Source organism: Gopherus evgoodei, chromosome 1 (assembly GCF_007399415.2).
Source record: "Gopherus evgoodei ecotype Sinaloan lineage chromosome 1, rGopEvg1_v1.p, whole genome shotgun sequence".
NCBI lineage: Eukaryota > Metazoa > Chordata > Testudines > Testudinidae > Gopherus > Gopherus evgoodei.
Genome location: NC_044322.1, coordinates 268,550,807 through 268,566,167, shown reverse-complemented (window position 1 = coordinate 268,566,167; position 15,361 = coordinate 268,550,807). Strand labels below are relative to the sequence as shown.

Sequence of the window (15,361 nt, the reverse complement as noted above, 5' to 3'; positions counted from 1 at the left end):
GGCTGGCTCCGGGACCGAGAGAGCAAACCGGGAAAGGAAACCAGCTTGATTACCAGAGGCTTCCTCCTTCCACGGAGGTCAAGAAAAGCGCTGGTGAGTGTCTACATTGCATTACCAGCGCTGGATCACCAGCGCTGGATCCTCTACACCCGAGACAAAACGGGAGTACGGCCAGCGCTGCAAACAGGGAGTTGCAGCGCTGGTGATGCCCTGCAGATGTGGACACTCTCAAAGTTGCAGCGCTGTAACTCCCTCACCAGCGCTGCAACTTTCTGATGTAGACAAGCCCTAAGTACAGAAATCTGATCTTAACTACAATGCAAAACAAGTAGTTATCTAAGTGTTTGTCAGTAACTTACTATAGGGACTGGTGCTTCTGAGTTGTCCAACAGGTTTACAACCTTAATTTCAGTTTAACTAGTTTTTTTGCTAGGGAATAGAAAATACATCTTTTACAAATGCTAAAGTTTCAAGTCTGTTCTTTTCCTGTCATTTTTAGGAGGATAAACCCTGACCTTGTATGTAATTCCAGCAAGCCATTTACGATTATTGAAATAAAATTAAGGTGGGGGCGGCCCTGATAGCCAGAGACCTAAGCCAGTGTAGAATCCATTTGCCTCTAGGAGTTCATAATGCTGCTTAAATTGTAAAAATTTGACTTCTTTTTTTGTTCTGGCAGGTCCCTCATTATAAGTCACCATGGCTCAAAAAGATGTTGATAAGTACCTTTATGTGGACAAAAACCTCATCAACAACCCCCTGGCTCAGGCTGACTGGGCAGCCAAGAAACTGGTGTGGGTCCCATCGGAGAAGAATGGGTTTGAGGCGGCCAGTCTGAAGGAGGAAGTGGGAGATGAGGCCATAGTGGAGCTGGCAGAAAATGGAAAGAAAGTGAGAATAAACAAAGATGACATCCAGAAGATGAATCCACCCAAATTCTCTAAAGTGGAAGATATGGCAGAGCTGACCTGCCTGAATGAGGCCTCTGTGCTGCACAACTTGAAGGAGAGATACTACTCAGGGCTCATCTATGTAAGTAGCAATCTTCTGTACTGGGGTGGTGGGGGGAGAGGCTTTTATGGGGATTCCATGTAAACTTGCTGCAACCAACTTCTCCCAAACATGCACAGTTAACCTTACACTGCCCCATCTGAAACTCTTATGTGACACTGCTGCTGCTTGAGCCCCACAGCTCTCCCCTGGGTAGAATGGATCCCTCAGGGAATGTTGCGGTGAAATAGTTGGATGTTGGCATTTGAGTGTCATTGTTTGGAGTATGTTTTGAATATCATCAACTTGCATTTGGCTAGAAAAAAAGACTTTGGAAAGCAGTAAACAGGAAGCCTGATTAAAACAGTACTAAATAACAAAACCCCATTTGGGATGTATACCTAACAACATCTGGGTTGCTTTTCCCACATCTGGAACCTCAGTGGCAGGGAATGTAATGCCAAGCTGGCTGTCTAATCTCTCTCTGAGATTCAGGTTTTTATCACATGTGCCCACTCAGTAACAAACATCCTGTACCTCAGTGTCTTTCTGTGGATGAAATGAGAAATAGCTATCTGAACTGGCAGGTTTTATTCTCTTCCCACCCACCAAAATTTACAAGAGCAGCATAATCCTTTTACTGGGCTGTTGCCATGGAAATGACAGTGATATGTGTAGATAATTATGGCAGTCATGCACAATCACAAGGAACACAGTATAAGAGCCAGGCTCACTGACATGCTCACATGTGCCCAAAGGGGGCGTGCTAGAGGATAAGGATTTGGATTCTGCATTGGTTCTATAGTTCCTGTTTATGTGACTTGCATCAAACAGTGCACAAAAGTTTATTATTTAAGTCACTGTTAAAGCAGAGGCTGTCAAGGGGCACAGGATGAACTAGGCTCAGTGGTAATGTGGTGGTTTTTAATGCACTGGTTGCTTACATCTGGAGAAATTTTGTTTCAGTTTTGTTTGGTTCTAGTCCTTATTTGACAATACAGGATAGCAGCAAAATGGTCAGAGCTGGAATTAGCAGGAGATATTACTATTAAGGCCTGATGTTCAGTGTCTCTAGGCAATGTAAAGTAGATTCTTTAGTGTTACGTCTGCTGCCCAATGACCTATTGAGGACACTAATGTTACTGCAGTTCTAAAGAGAATCTAGATTACTGATTTTTTTTCTGAACACCCACCAGTAACGTTCAAATCTCTCATGTAACTTGTCTCACCGCTCCAAATGTCAAGAGCATGTTTTTAACAATACATCTCACATAGTCTCTCAGGTACCTGCTACTTAATCACCCAAAGAGGCGTAGTCCTCTTCCTTTCCACTTCTGTGGCAAGACAAAGATAATATGCCATTTGCTGCCCTAGATTAGATTGCTTATGTTCACTCCTGCCATGTACCTCTGTAAGAACTCCTTTGAACTACCAACTTCTTGGTCAGTGGTTTTCCCCTGGGCATCCACAGACTGTCTCGGATTTCCACGGGAGTCGCACCTCCATTTAGAATTTTTTAGGGGTCAGCAAATGGAGAGGCTGAAAACCACTGTTCTAGATAATACAATCCTAACCTAGAGTCTTTGGCTCTGCTGCTGGCTGATGCTGTGGCCACCTTTATGCTATTCCAGAGGCACAGGAGACATAGGCAGATGCTGCAGAATACCATTGTTAGAGTGGGGGTTCTTCAAGGTATAGAACTGATGTAGAAACTCCATGCCAGCCTTCTCCCTGTCTGATGTCAGGGGGCATGATGAGGAGCTCAGTACATTTTAGTTATTCTAGGTTGCTGAATAGCTGATTGGTGGTTGTGTGTAACCACATCTGCCCCCACCTCCCCAGGCTGTGACTTCTGAATTGTGCAGCTCAGAATCAAAGCGGTACTTATACCCATTTCTCAACAGTACTAGGCACATTTTCCCTTCCTAATAAAACTATTAAATTTAAAAATAAAATGTATGTATGTATCCTAGGTAATATCTCCCTCCTAAATTAAACTTAACAGATCTTGAAACTAGTGATAGGTAGTCAATTTTAAGTGACTTAAATATTTCACTTGCCTTGCAATAGGCTGCCATTTCACAGGTGTTGAGATGTCCCCTCAGTGATGCATCAGACAGGTGGTCACATAACCAATTTCACAAAGGGGTATTTGTGGAAGTAAGATAAACCTAACTAGTAATGCATTATGCTAGACAGAAACTTGGTCCTACCAATCCATCCAAAAACATGAGTCTGCCCATTAGTGAAATGAGCTGATCAGATTGGCCAGCTGCTCTCCTCAGTGAGTCAGGTGATTAAGGTGAAGGGCTAAAATCTTTCCACTGGACAGCAGCTGGACACTAATCTTCTTGACAGGAAGAGAGTGAGCAAACAAACTATCTCTGGAAAGGTCATAAATACAACACAGCTTTGTTCTTGACTTCTGCCTCTTCCTGTGGGTGGGGAGTCTGTTTCTGAGAAGTGTGTAAGTGTGTGTGGGTGTGTGTGTGTGTGTGTGTGTGTTTCCCCTATCCTTCCTGTGAAGGGAGATGGGAAAACTTGACACTAAGTTTACAGTGGGGCCTCTGTGGCTGTCTACACTGCCACTTTCAGCACTAAAACTTTAGTCGTTCAGAAGTGTGGATACCCCCCAGTGACACAAGTTGTAGTGTTGAAAAGTGCCAGTATAGACAGCATTTTATCGCTGATAAAGCTACCACCCCTTGTTCCAGGGGCATTATTTTTTTTATCACCGAGAGAGCTTTCCCTCAGCAATAAAAGCATCATTACACTGCCCATGTCACAGCACTGCCCTAAGGTGTTTGATCAGGGAGTGGCAGACATTTCAGGAACTTGGAAACAGCAAATCAGTGTCAAACTGAAGAGATATTTGTTTCTACTGTGGTGATTTGTTTTAGATGACTGATGGTTGTGATTATCTGCTTTCAGTCTCTAAGTTGAGCTTGACTTTAAGCATGTTCTGTAGCTCATCTTGGTAACTTGTTTTCCCCACTGCTCACCTTAAGTGTGTGTCCTGGGTCCAGAGCAGAATGTAAATCCAGAACCTTACAAATATTCCAGTCCAGCAACCACATCAGCAGAGGGTAGACCCTGGGAAAAACTTTTTTCCTGCCTAAGCTGTTCTTGTCTCCTGAGTCAAACATGCTTCATCTTCCCCTGTCAGCCTTGTAGAGATAAGTAACTGCTAAAGAGTAAACCTGATTCTAGTCTGCCCTGTGCATCAACCAAAACACCAGTGAGGTTTAATTCCAGAACTATAATATTGAGCAGTGATATCTGAAGCAAAGCACAGCTGAGTGGAGACAACTTGTTAGGTCTCACCTTTGTGCATTAGCCTTTAATCTCTGGAAACTTGGGTTCATTTCCTAGACTTGGGCAAAATGAAAATAAAATTGACAATACAAAGAGACTAAGATGACTTTTTTGCACTCCTTAGTAAGGCTGGCAGATTTAGTGGAGTAGCAAAGTAAGTGAGAAGAAAGTCTCTAAGGTGCCACAAGTACTCCTGTTCTAACAAATGTATTTCAGCATAAGCTTTCTTGAGTGAGATAACAGTGTTGGGACTGCAGATCAGGAGGGACGTGCATTGGTAGAGCTGTGTAAATAAGTGTCTCTTCCGTGAACCTCAAATACTTAAAGGATAAAATTAGCTATTGTCTTAGAATTACTGTTCTGGAAAAGAGACTGCCCTTAGGTCAGTGGTTCTCAAACTTTTGCACTGGTGACCCCTAGCAAGCCTCTGAGTGCAATTCCCCCCCCCCTTATAAATTAAACATTTTTTAAATATACATTTAACACCATTATAAATGCTGGAGGCAAGGTGGGTTTGGGGGTGGAGGCTGACAGCTCGTGACCCCTATGTAATAACCTCGTAGCCACCTGAGGGGTCCCAACCCCTAGTTTGAGAACCCCTGCCTTAGGTGTTCTCTCCTCTCCCCGTTGCTTCATTGGTCTGATAGCATTAATGTTCTTTTTGTCGCTAAGTGCTGCTCTTCCTGTGCTGCTTCCATTCAGCTTCAGACCTCCAGGCTTTCTTGCTTGGAATATGGGCAGTCCTCCTACACTCCTCTGTAGGAAGCTGTACTAATGCAGACTCTAAATCCATAGCTGAATCTTTCAGCATTAGTTGCTGCCACTTATTCACTTCATTTTTTTTTTCTTTACCCCTGGCCCCTCCCCGCAACAGGCATATTCTCTTCTAATCCGTTTCTATTTACAACATCCATATAGTGGCTATAACCAGCAATGGATATTCACAAGAAAAGCAGTTGCATAGTTTACAGTATAGCATCTCTTTGAACTCCAGCAAAACAATTGTGCAAGTTCCAGTTAGACTATAACTTGTCCCTTAATGGCATGGTTGCCTGCTGCATCAGCCACACCTGGTATAGGGGAAAAGAGAGGGTGTGTCAGGGGCATTCTATGGGCAGATGTGGTGAAACAGAGCTTCACTGCATCTGAGCCACCATTGGCATAAGGTATGCAACAGACCTTACACCACTGGAGGAAATTAGAGCAAAATGGGGCCTATTAATTTCCACTTGCATCTAGGAGCCATGCCAGCTCTCTAGTCTATGTCCAAACACTATATTGGACATCCTGGAGAATCAGGGCCAATGTCTGCTGGTATTACTGTGGCAGAGCAACTCACTTGGTTAAATCAGCTCACTAAAATTCAGTTAACCTATCTAGGCATGGCGATGATTGTCTATTTGTCAGTTTTCTCTTCGCCTCACTTAAATAACTCTCAACATTGAGCTAATAACCCACCAGGTAGCTAAATTTATCTAACCCTTTTGGTAGGATCTCATCTTGGACAGATGCTTTAATATTGGGGTCTTCTCTTTTGGAAACTATTCTTTAGTGTGCAAGTTGTCTAGTGTCCTCCAATGCAAGACTAATTCTGAAACCACCTCCATACACACAGGAAAACTTAGTTGGCATACTTTCCTTTGGGGAGTGGTGTGTGTCTAATTGGCACACAAACTTCCATTATAGCCATGTGAAAATGGGTGCGGATGCCCACTGAGGGGGTGTGGGATTAAAATTGCATGCCTGAACTTCTTTGTTTTGAGTCTCAGACACTTAAGTAGGGCTAACTACTCGAAGTAAAAGCAACATCCAGAAAATCAGGGTTATGACCACAAACTATGTAACAGATGCCATCTCTACCCTTCTAACTGCCAGTAGTCTAATCTTTACCCTGATCCAGCTGAAGAGGCTAAATCTGATCAAATGCCCACTGTGCTTAGAGTAGAGGACTCCTTACTACACCAAAACAGTTTTCTTTGAGAAAGTGGGGGGAAGTGCAAGATGTAGAATGTGCCAGATATGCCCTATTCTTCTACTAGAATTTCCGATAGGATGAGAGACTGGCCTTATGAAGCAAACACATGCCAATAAAATCTATATGCTTTTTGAGTGACTACAAACCTCAGGAGCAAAGCTTGGTTTCTTAGACTATCTAAGAATACATTCTTCCTTCTGCCCAAAATACTTTCCAACTAGAAAGTGCATTCTGAGACTTGGGTACTAACAAACCTGCAATACTTTCTCTCTTCCTCTTGTCTTGGCACCTGTCTTTCTCAGGTAGGTCTCTTTAAAATTGCAGTAAAAATATCTGGCATTTGTCTTGCCTCAGAACTCTGCAGGATTAAAGCCAGTTGAAACTAAAATTTGGGTTTGGTGTGATGGATGCTAGTGATGGTGACAAGTATTCCCTTATTGTTAAAATGGGAGCCTCCAAGAGTTTTACATGTTGATCAGTTCCAAGCTATGTTGGACTTGTGACTCTTGTTTTAAATGCAGCCCCAGCTAAGTTTGTGTCTTGTATGTGAATGAACTACAGTGGTGCCTAAGAATATTTCCTCTCACAAACTAACTTTGGCTTCACCTCTGAATCAAAGCGTTCTTTTGAATGAAGGGGTCAGGAGGAAGCATCAGCTGTCCATCAAATAATCCAAAGAATCGTTTACTGGGTACTACTTCAGGGATTTAGTATGGGGGTCCTCTCCTGATCTCCTATCCATTCCCTTTTAATAGAGGGAAACCACTGAAAGTAAATCCTTGGTTACTCCCATACAGGGAATTCTACTAGAAATGAGCAACTTTGTAGGATCTTAACCTAAAGCCATAAAGCACTGTTGATGGTCTAGTCTGACATCTTGTATAATACAAGCCATAGAACATCCCCAAAGTTCCTAGAACAGATCTTTTAAAACAAGATCAGATATTTTTCTAAAAATTCAGTGATGGAGAATCTACCATGACCCTAGGTAAATTGTTCCAATGGTTAATTATACATTTTTAACACTGAGTGCCTTCTTTCCAGCTGGACATCAGTTTGTGATAGCATGACTCCTGTGCGGCGCACTTCTTGGCAAAGGATAGCTCTGCTTAAGAACTGATGAATTTGAGCAGGGGAATCATATATGCATGTTAACAGGTGTTCTGAGAGATATTAAGAAAATTCATGGCTCACTGCTCATGGTGCTTAATGCAACACATTAGTGCTTGTCCCTACATCAGCTTATGAATGCTTATTCCCGTGTGTAGCTTATCATGGGGGTCTGTTATACTCTGGACAACTATAGTAAGCAGGCTTTACAAATATGAGCTAGCGCACAATTCTGGGAGGTGAACATCTGTTTTCTACAATAAAGTGTAACTTGGTTTAAACTTCAGATCTCTGAAAGCCAGGGAAACTAGTTTCGATGGGCCCTGCAGTTAACTGGAATGAGCTAGCCAGTGTAGATCAGTTGCTGCACAATAACATCCTGATAGCATGGAGTATCTAGTAGGGTACCTTGAAGGTGGTTATGTGCCATAATGGTAAACTTGGTATTGTGCCTTCCTGTCTCTCTTCACTGCCCCAGTAGAACCTCTCAAAGGGGGATTGACTCCAAGCAAGAAACCCGTAAAAGAACAAAGATCTGTCTGACTCTAACCACTGTTAACTGATGTCTTTTTTTCTGCAGACCTACTCAGGCCTTTTCTGTGTGGTTATAAATCCCTACAAGAATCTGCCCATATACTCAGAGGAGATTGTGGAGATGTACAAAGGCAAAAAGAGGCATGAGATGCCTCCTCACATATATGCAATCACAGACACTGCCTACAGGAGTATGATGCAAGGTGAGTGCCAACTATGGGACAGTGACTTTCTTAGTGAGATCTTGAAGTCAAAATGATATTCAAGATGTGGTGGGCGGACTTATTGTAAAAGAGAGCAAACCTCTCTGAGGATGTGTGGAGGAGTCACTAAAGAGTGTAACTTCCTGACCCCCCTTCTAAGGAGGGAGAGAGATGCTTGGGTGTGTGTATGTGCGTACTTGTAACAAAACTATTGAGATTCCTGAGGACAAACCAGAGCTGTTTTTGGTGCCGGAAGCAGAGTGTGGTCTGAAACTCTACATCAAGACTTGATTGAGTTTTCATGCAATAAAGAATAAGTTCTATCCTGTCAAGGAGGATAAGCATTTATTTGCTAGTACTACACAATGTATTGGCTTTTCATAAATTTGAAAGTAAATACATTGACCAGGATCGCTTCCTGGATATACTTAGCAGAATGCTTACATAGTGTCATCAGATATAAAGAATTTAATGCAAAACCAGGTGTGGTTTATGGGTTCCTGATAAACTGCCAGTGGATTTCTTGGTGTCAGTTGGGGATCTTTTATGTAAAGCTCTGAAAATCGTGTATGCATCCCAGCTCCCAGTAAGGTGATCTCCTCCTTTTAGAGAATCAAAGCTTGCAGTTGGGGAATCCTGTGGAATGCCCAGATGTATAGAGAGTTAGCACTATTCTGTCTGTCTTCCTGTCTTGGTATCTGGATTACGGATGCAGAAGTAGCAAAGCTAAAAGGAGTGCCTAAGAGATGGTGGACAGTCTGAAATAATGACACTTTGGGACAAGACAGCATGGGAGAGTTGAGGCTGAAACTTCCCCATCTCGTAAGCAGCTGTTCACTATTAAAAATCTGGATTTCTGTCACTTCCCCTGGAGGGGCAGAACTTCTATCTCCTGTTTTTTAAGAAAATTCCATTTGGTCAGTTTCCAGTTATCTGGCCTTATTTATAGGGCCCTACCAAATTCTCATCCATTTTGGTCAATTTCATGATCATAGGATTTTAAAAATATAAATTTCATTATTCCAGATATGAAATTTCAGATTTAAATAGTGGTCTAACTGTAGGGGTCCTGACCCAGAACTGAGTTGTGGGGGTGGGGAGAGTCATAAGGTTGTTGTAGGGGGTAGTAGTATTGTCTCCCTTACTTCTGCACTGCTGCTGGAGGCAGTGCTGCCTTCAGAGCTGGGCAGCTGGAAAGTGGTGGCTGCTGGCTGGAAGCCCAGCTCTAAAGGCAGCACAGCCTCTAGCAGCAGTGCAGAGGTAAGGATGGCATAATATGGAATTGCCACCCTTACTTCTGCGCTGCTGCTGGAGGGGCACTGCCTTCTGAGCTGGGTGCTTGGCCAGCAGTTGCTACTCTCCAGCCATCCAGCTCAGTAGGCAGCACAGAAGTAAGTGTGGCAATACCATGATCCTCCCCTCCCACCCCCACTCTCTCAATAACATTGTGACCTCGATTTGGGTTGGGAAATGCTGGTCTCCCCCAGTGAAATCTGTACAGAATATGGTAAAAGTACACAGACCAGATTTCACGGTCCATGTGGCGTTTTTCATGGCCATGAATTTGGTAGGGCTTTACTTATGTAGCTTGACACAATTAATGACCTCCATTTCTCCTTTCCCCAGCAGCCTCTCAGAAACTCTCCAGCATAGTGAAGCTATGACAGTAAGGTAGCGTGAAGCGAAAGGAAACAGGAAGAAACTGTTTTTTCCTTGTGCCCAGATCAGTGACTCAACAAAACTGAAGTGGAGGGAGGAATGCCAATAAAGGCTGCTGGAGTACAGTCCCACAGGAGACTTGGCATGACAGATAAGGTGAAATGGAAAAGCTGCTTTCTGGAAGAGTGTAGGCAGGTCATAGAGTGGTGGAAGCAGGTGGCAATGACTTCTAGGAGTAGGAAGGTAGTGCTTCTTGTTAAAGAGCATGATTCCCTGCTGAGAAATACAAATACCTTTCCTAGCTGTCACTCTAAAACTGCTCTGCTGCATCCAGAGAACACTGCCTGGAATGTGTCCTTTAAAGAACCTCACTTCCTCTTTAAACAAAGGAATTTCTAAACTCCTTGCTCAAATGACAGGACAAATGTGCCTTCTGTTCACTACATGGTAGCGTGACTGCCCATAAACCTCTTATCTCCAGTTCACTTCCTCTATTGCTTCCTTCTCTTCTCTGCCTACTCCTTGTCAGCGACAGTGTCAACAGCTGTTTTCTTTAAACAAGCTACTGACTTGTCCTAGCAGAGTTTCTAGTTTGTGGGAAGAACCTTCACTTCTGTGCAACAATGGAGGCAATTCCTTTGATGCTATTGTAACAGGATTCTGGAAGACAAGGCTTCCTCTGATTATAACTAACAGCAAAACCACTTGACGGATGTAGAGCAAGCATCCTGTATGGAACCTCTGCCAGTTACACAAGTTGGTTCTGCAGACAGCCACACTGTTGTGGCTTAGAAGTGATAGGTGAAGTTCCCTTGCACAGGGTGGTTTGTAGGGAAATGGTCACTAGTATCTCTCTCCATCTTTTTTCCTGACTTCGAGGCAGTGTTAACTGTGTGAAATCCCAGACTTGCATTGTTGAGTCACTGCAAGAAGCTAAAGGATTAGTCTAATGTCTGTTTTCTTGGCACTGGTGCGGAGAAGAAGGGAGAGTTTGAGCTCTGCTTAAGTGCTTACCTTCCTGCTATAAGGGAAGAGGTAACTGGTGGAGGAAGAAAGAGGGTTACAGTCCTGCCCCAGGCAAATAGTTCTCAGCTGTTGCCCCTTTCCCACAACAAATCTAACTACATGATGAATGTGGCAGTCTTGTCCAATTAGCTGATTGCTCCTGGTCCTCTTTATCTAATCCAGAATAACTATGGCCTATAATCACCCTCCTTTGTGCACTTGCTGGGCTTGGAAATCACTCCCAACTGATGGGCTAGCTGGCTGTGACCACACTATCTATTTAACAAGGTTTTAGTGGGCTCTGAGTGTAGGTTTCAGTGTCTTGTAAAGTGTATGTATTGGCAGCAAATTTACTCTAAAGCAACAGTCTCCTTTTTCAAGGATACCAAATGGCAGAAACCCTAAACTGCAGGGATGACATTGGGGTTTGGCATTGGGGGTGAGGGTGGGAAGGCTGTTAAGTTTCTGGTCCCAGCCAGCCTGCTGGACAATGGAGAACAACATTCCTATTTGGCTTTCTCCCATTTTGATTAGCCTGTGTGGGAGGCTTGATGCAGCAGCCCGTGGTATGGGAGGAATCTGCACAGAGAACAGAAGATGAAAGAGCCCAGTGCTCTGCAAGGACTGGAGGCATTTAGGATTAATGATTGTGCCCCTTTCTCCTTTCAGAGCCCAATATTCAGGGAATCCTTCATGGTATGAATGCTTTGAGAGAGAGAGAGCAAGCTGGTAACTCTGAATGGAGTACAGTTTTATCTCTTGAGCTGATAAAGCAGAAAGCCCTACACGTTTGTTTGGATTCTGTATTTTTGGTTTCACTGAGTTTATGGTATCTTAATAAGCAGCCTGTTCAGGTTTAGGTATGGGGATAGGATTGCTTTTATTCTGATTTAAACTAATCCTGAAATTGTTTAACCCTTTGTTTTGTGTTCAACCTGCTGCACTACCTTTCAGAACTGCGCTTTCTGGCAGGCTGCTATAGAGGCCCCCAACCAAAGGTGCACCAGTGCCCATACATTCAATAGGATTAAGTCACTTGTGGGAAACTTAATCCAGGGCACTGCGATGACCTAAAGGCATTGTGGAAAATTTGCAATATATAAAGTGGTGCTGTTTTTATCCCCAGTCTACTCTGCTATGGGGCCTTGGAGGGACCTCAGAATTCTGCTGTTGTTGACAAACTTGGAAATCCTCCTGTGTAATAGTTACCATATTTGTGTGTGGGAGTGAAATACCCAGGGTGCCTAAGTGCTGCAATTCTCCTGGTGTCTGGCACCTTGAGTACTTAATGGTTTGAATGCTTTCAGAAGGAAGTGGCTTTATTGCGTTGAAGAGTTGAAGGATAATGGTTTCATATGGAGATGTCTTAAGCATGCATAGCATTACTCTAATGCAGCAGATGTGCATAAAAGGGAGTGAGTGTTTGTGTATGTGTATAAATTATTTTACCTGCCTTAAATTTCTAAATAGTTGAGAGTAGTATCTTCAGTAGATCTATTTGGAAAAGGCATTTCAGAGCTGTTGGAATGGAGTCTGTTCAAGCTAGTTGGGAAGCTTTCTTCTCCAGCATCTTGAGCAAGTGAACAATCTTCTCTATGAAATACTGGTGTAGGGCCAGACTGTCCAGACATGACGCTGGTATCTAAAGAACCACACAAAATGGCTGTCGGTGTCACTAAACCTTGGCAACAAAACTTGGGGTCAGCAGGGAGTACAATTAATCCCTAATGGCTTCTTCAAAACTTCTCCTTAGAGTGCTCCCTCTTCTTGCTCCTAATGCACCTCTCAGGTCTGGCTCTGTCTATTCCCTCCCTGCCAGCTTGTTTCACTTCAGCAGGCAGAAAAATAGCAGGGAGAGGCCAGGTGTGGAGTGCAATCAGTGAGTGTTTCCGGGTGACCATGCCTCCACGTGCCAAACGAGCCCCATCATGGAGCAATGGCAAGTTGCTAGACCTCATCAGTGTTTAGGAGAAGGAAGCTGTGCAGTCCCAGCTGTGCTCCAGCAATAGGAATTATGATACTGATGGGCAGATATCAAGGGCCATGCTGGAAAGGGGCCATGACCAGGTCATGCTGCAGTGCAGGGTTAAAGTGAAGGAGCTGCGGAGTGCCTATTGCAAAGCCTGCGAGGGAAACTGCCGCTCCGGCGCTGCTCCCACAACCTGCTGTTTTTACAAAGAGCTGGACACGATACTTGGGGTGACCCCACCGCCAATCCGAGGACCATGATGGACACTTCAGGGGAGGAGGAGGAAACTGAGAGTGAGGGTACTGGGGTGGGGGGGGAGACACCCCAGAGTCCCAGGAGGTATGCAGCCAGGAGCTCTTCTCAAGCCAGGAGGAAGGTAGCCAGTCGCAGCGGCCGGTAGTTGGTGAAGGACAAGCAGAGGACCGGGTTCCTGGTAAGCGGCTTTTATTTTCAGGATGGAAATCATTCGGGAGAGGAAGGAGGGTTAGGGCTGCATACATGCATGCCTAGATGTGGAAGACCACATCAATGGGCTATATCACGTCACAGTAATCGGCCTCAGTAATCTCGTCAAAAGTTTCAGGCCAAGCATGGGAAATGCGCTTGCGCAAGTTTATTGGGAGAGCCGCTGTGGTCCTTGTCCCAGTTAGGCTAACGCATCCGTGCCACTGTGCCGCGAGGGGTGGGGGGACCGTTGCTGCACACAGGCAAGCTGCATAGGGGCCAGGGCAGAATCTGCATCGCTGTAGAAGACCCTCCCGCTCTTCCCAGTTGACCTGCATCAGCGAGATCTTCCAGGATCAACTCCTGTAGAAAATGTTGGGAGAGTGTTCAGTGTAGGTGCCTCCTGCAGCTGTTTGCTTTCCCCAACGCACAGAAACCCCAGCACAGCCCTGAAGCAATCAGTCCCCCTTACTTACCATTTTGGGGCTCCTGTGGGTTATGTGTGCTCTCTTTACTGTGGGAAAATTATGCTAATGTGAAGATTGTAAACTCCTTCACTGTGTGGGAATAACTGTCTGAGATATAAACAATGCTGCCTCTGTTAAGTGTTGCCTTTTTTTGCCTTTCCACAAGCAACCTTGAGTTCTTGGCTGCCTGTGTTATCAACAGCTCAAAGACTCCAAAACCTCTGGAAGAAGCCGCAAAAAAGAAAAGACAACCTGCTGCAAGCAGTTACGGATCACTCTGCCAAAGAGAATCAAAGTGCAGGACTGGATGGAAAGGGAAAGCAGGATCCGCCAGAGAAACACAGCGGCCAGGAAGAAAAGCACAAAGCAGCTGATAAGCATCCTGGCGCGCCAAGCGGACTCTATCCAGGCGCTTGCAGCCATGCAGGCAGAGCACTACCGCACCACCCCCCTGTCCCAAGCTCTTTCCCTTGTGCCCCAATGTCAGCTCCAACCCCCCTTCCCCAGCATCCAGGTTCTTACCACCACCAGCTGCTCCCAACACCTGTATGTTCACCAACCAGCCCTGAGATCTACGACCCTTACCCTCTGCACTCAACCCCCATCGCCATGCAGTATAGGCATCCTGAAGTGCAGCAGTCATTGCACAGCACTCCAGACAGGACATATTCAAACCTGTAACTGTACAGTTCCCCACCACGCCTCCCTGCCCTTTTAGGTTCCCAAAATGTGTGTCTGTCAAGAAAGTTATTTTCTTTTCAATAAATGAATTCTTGGCTTTGAAAACAGTCTTTATTATTGCAGAAAGTCAAAGATACCTTAGCCCAGGAAAGAAACAGGCACTACAAATAAGCTTAGGGAAAAAAAGGTTCCTATTAACATTGTAATGACTGCACTTCACTCCCGTGCAAGGCACCAAACATTACTGTTGGTTTTCAGCCTCAAATTCCTCCCTCAAGGCATCCCTAATCCTTGCAGCCCTGTGCTGGGCCTCTCTAGTAGCCCTGTTCTCTGACTGTGCAAATTCAGCCTCCAGCTGTTGAACCTCGGAAGTCCATGCCTGACTGAATGTTTCACCCTTTCCTTCACAAATATTATGGAGGGTACAGCACATGGATATAACAGCAGGGATGCTGCTTTCCCCCAAGTCTAGCTTCCCATACAGAGATCTCCAGCGTCCTTTTAAACGGTCAAAAGCACACTCCAGTCACTTAGCACCAGCTCAGCCTGTAGTTGAACCGATCCTTGCTCCTGTCAAGCTTCCCTGTATACGGTTTCATGAGCCAAGGCATTAATAGGTAAGCTGGGCCTCCAAGGATCACAATGGGCATTTCAATGTCCCCTACTGTGATTTTCCTGTCTGGGGAAAAAAGTCCCAGCCTGCAGCTTTCTGAACAGGCCAGTGTTCCGAAAGATGCATGCATCATGCACCTTTCCAGGCCAGCCTGTGTTAATGTCAATGAAATGCCCACGGTGATCCACAAGTGCCTGGAGAACCATAGAGAAATACCCCTTCCGATTAACGTACTCGGATGCTAGGTGGAATGGTGCCAGAATAGGAATATGCATACCATCTGTCGCCCCTCCACAGTTAGGGAAACCCATTTGTGCAAAGCCATCCACAATGTCCTGCACGTTCCCTAGAGTCACGGTTCTTCTTAACAGGATGCGATTAATGGCCCTGCAAACT

At 44.7% G+C, this 15,361-nt stretch overlaps 1 protein-coding gene across 2 annotated transcripts in view; it reads left to right on the top strand.

Annotated features, from left to right (window-relative positions):
- The window catches only part of MYH9 (myosin heavy chain 9), a 103,276-nt gene that overhangs the window by 21,261 nt on the left and 66,654 nt on the right, over window positions 1-15,361 (top strand). Inside the window, exons 2-3 of one of the 2 annotated variants that reach the window (XM_030545437.1) lie at window positions 680-1,032; window positions 7,971-8,127. In XM_030545437.1, the coding sequence (XP_030401297.1) occupies window positions 700-1,032; window positions 7,971-8,127 (490 nt within the window). In that variant the 5' untranslated portion in view covers window positions 680-699. The remainder of the gene's footprint in view (window positions 1-679; window positions 1,033-7,970; window positions 8,128-15,361) is intronic. The other variant, XM_030545445.1, reaches the window with a different exon arrangement.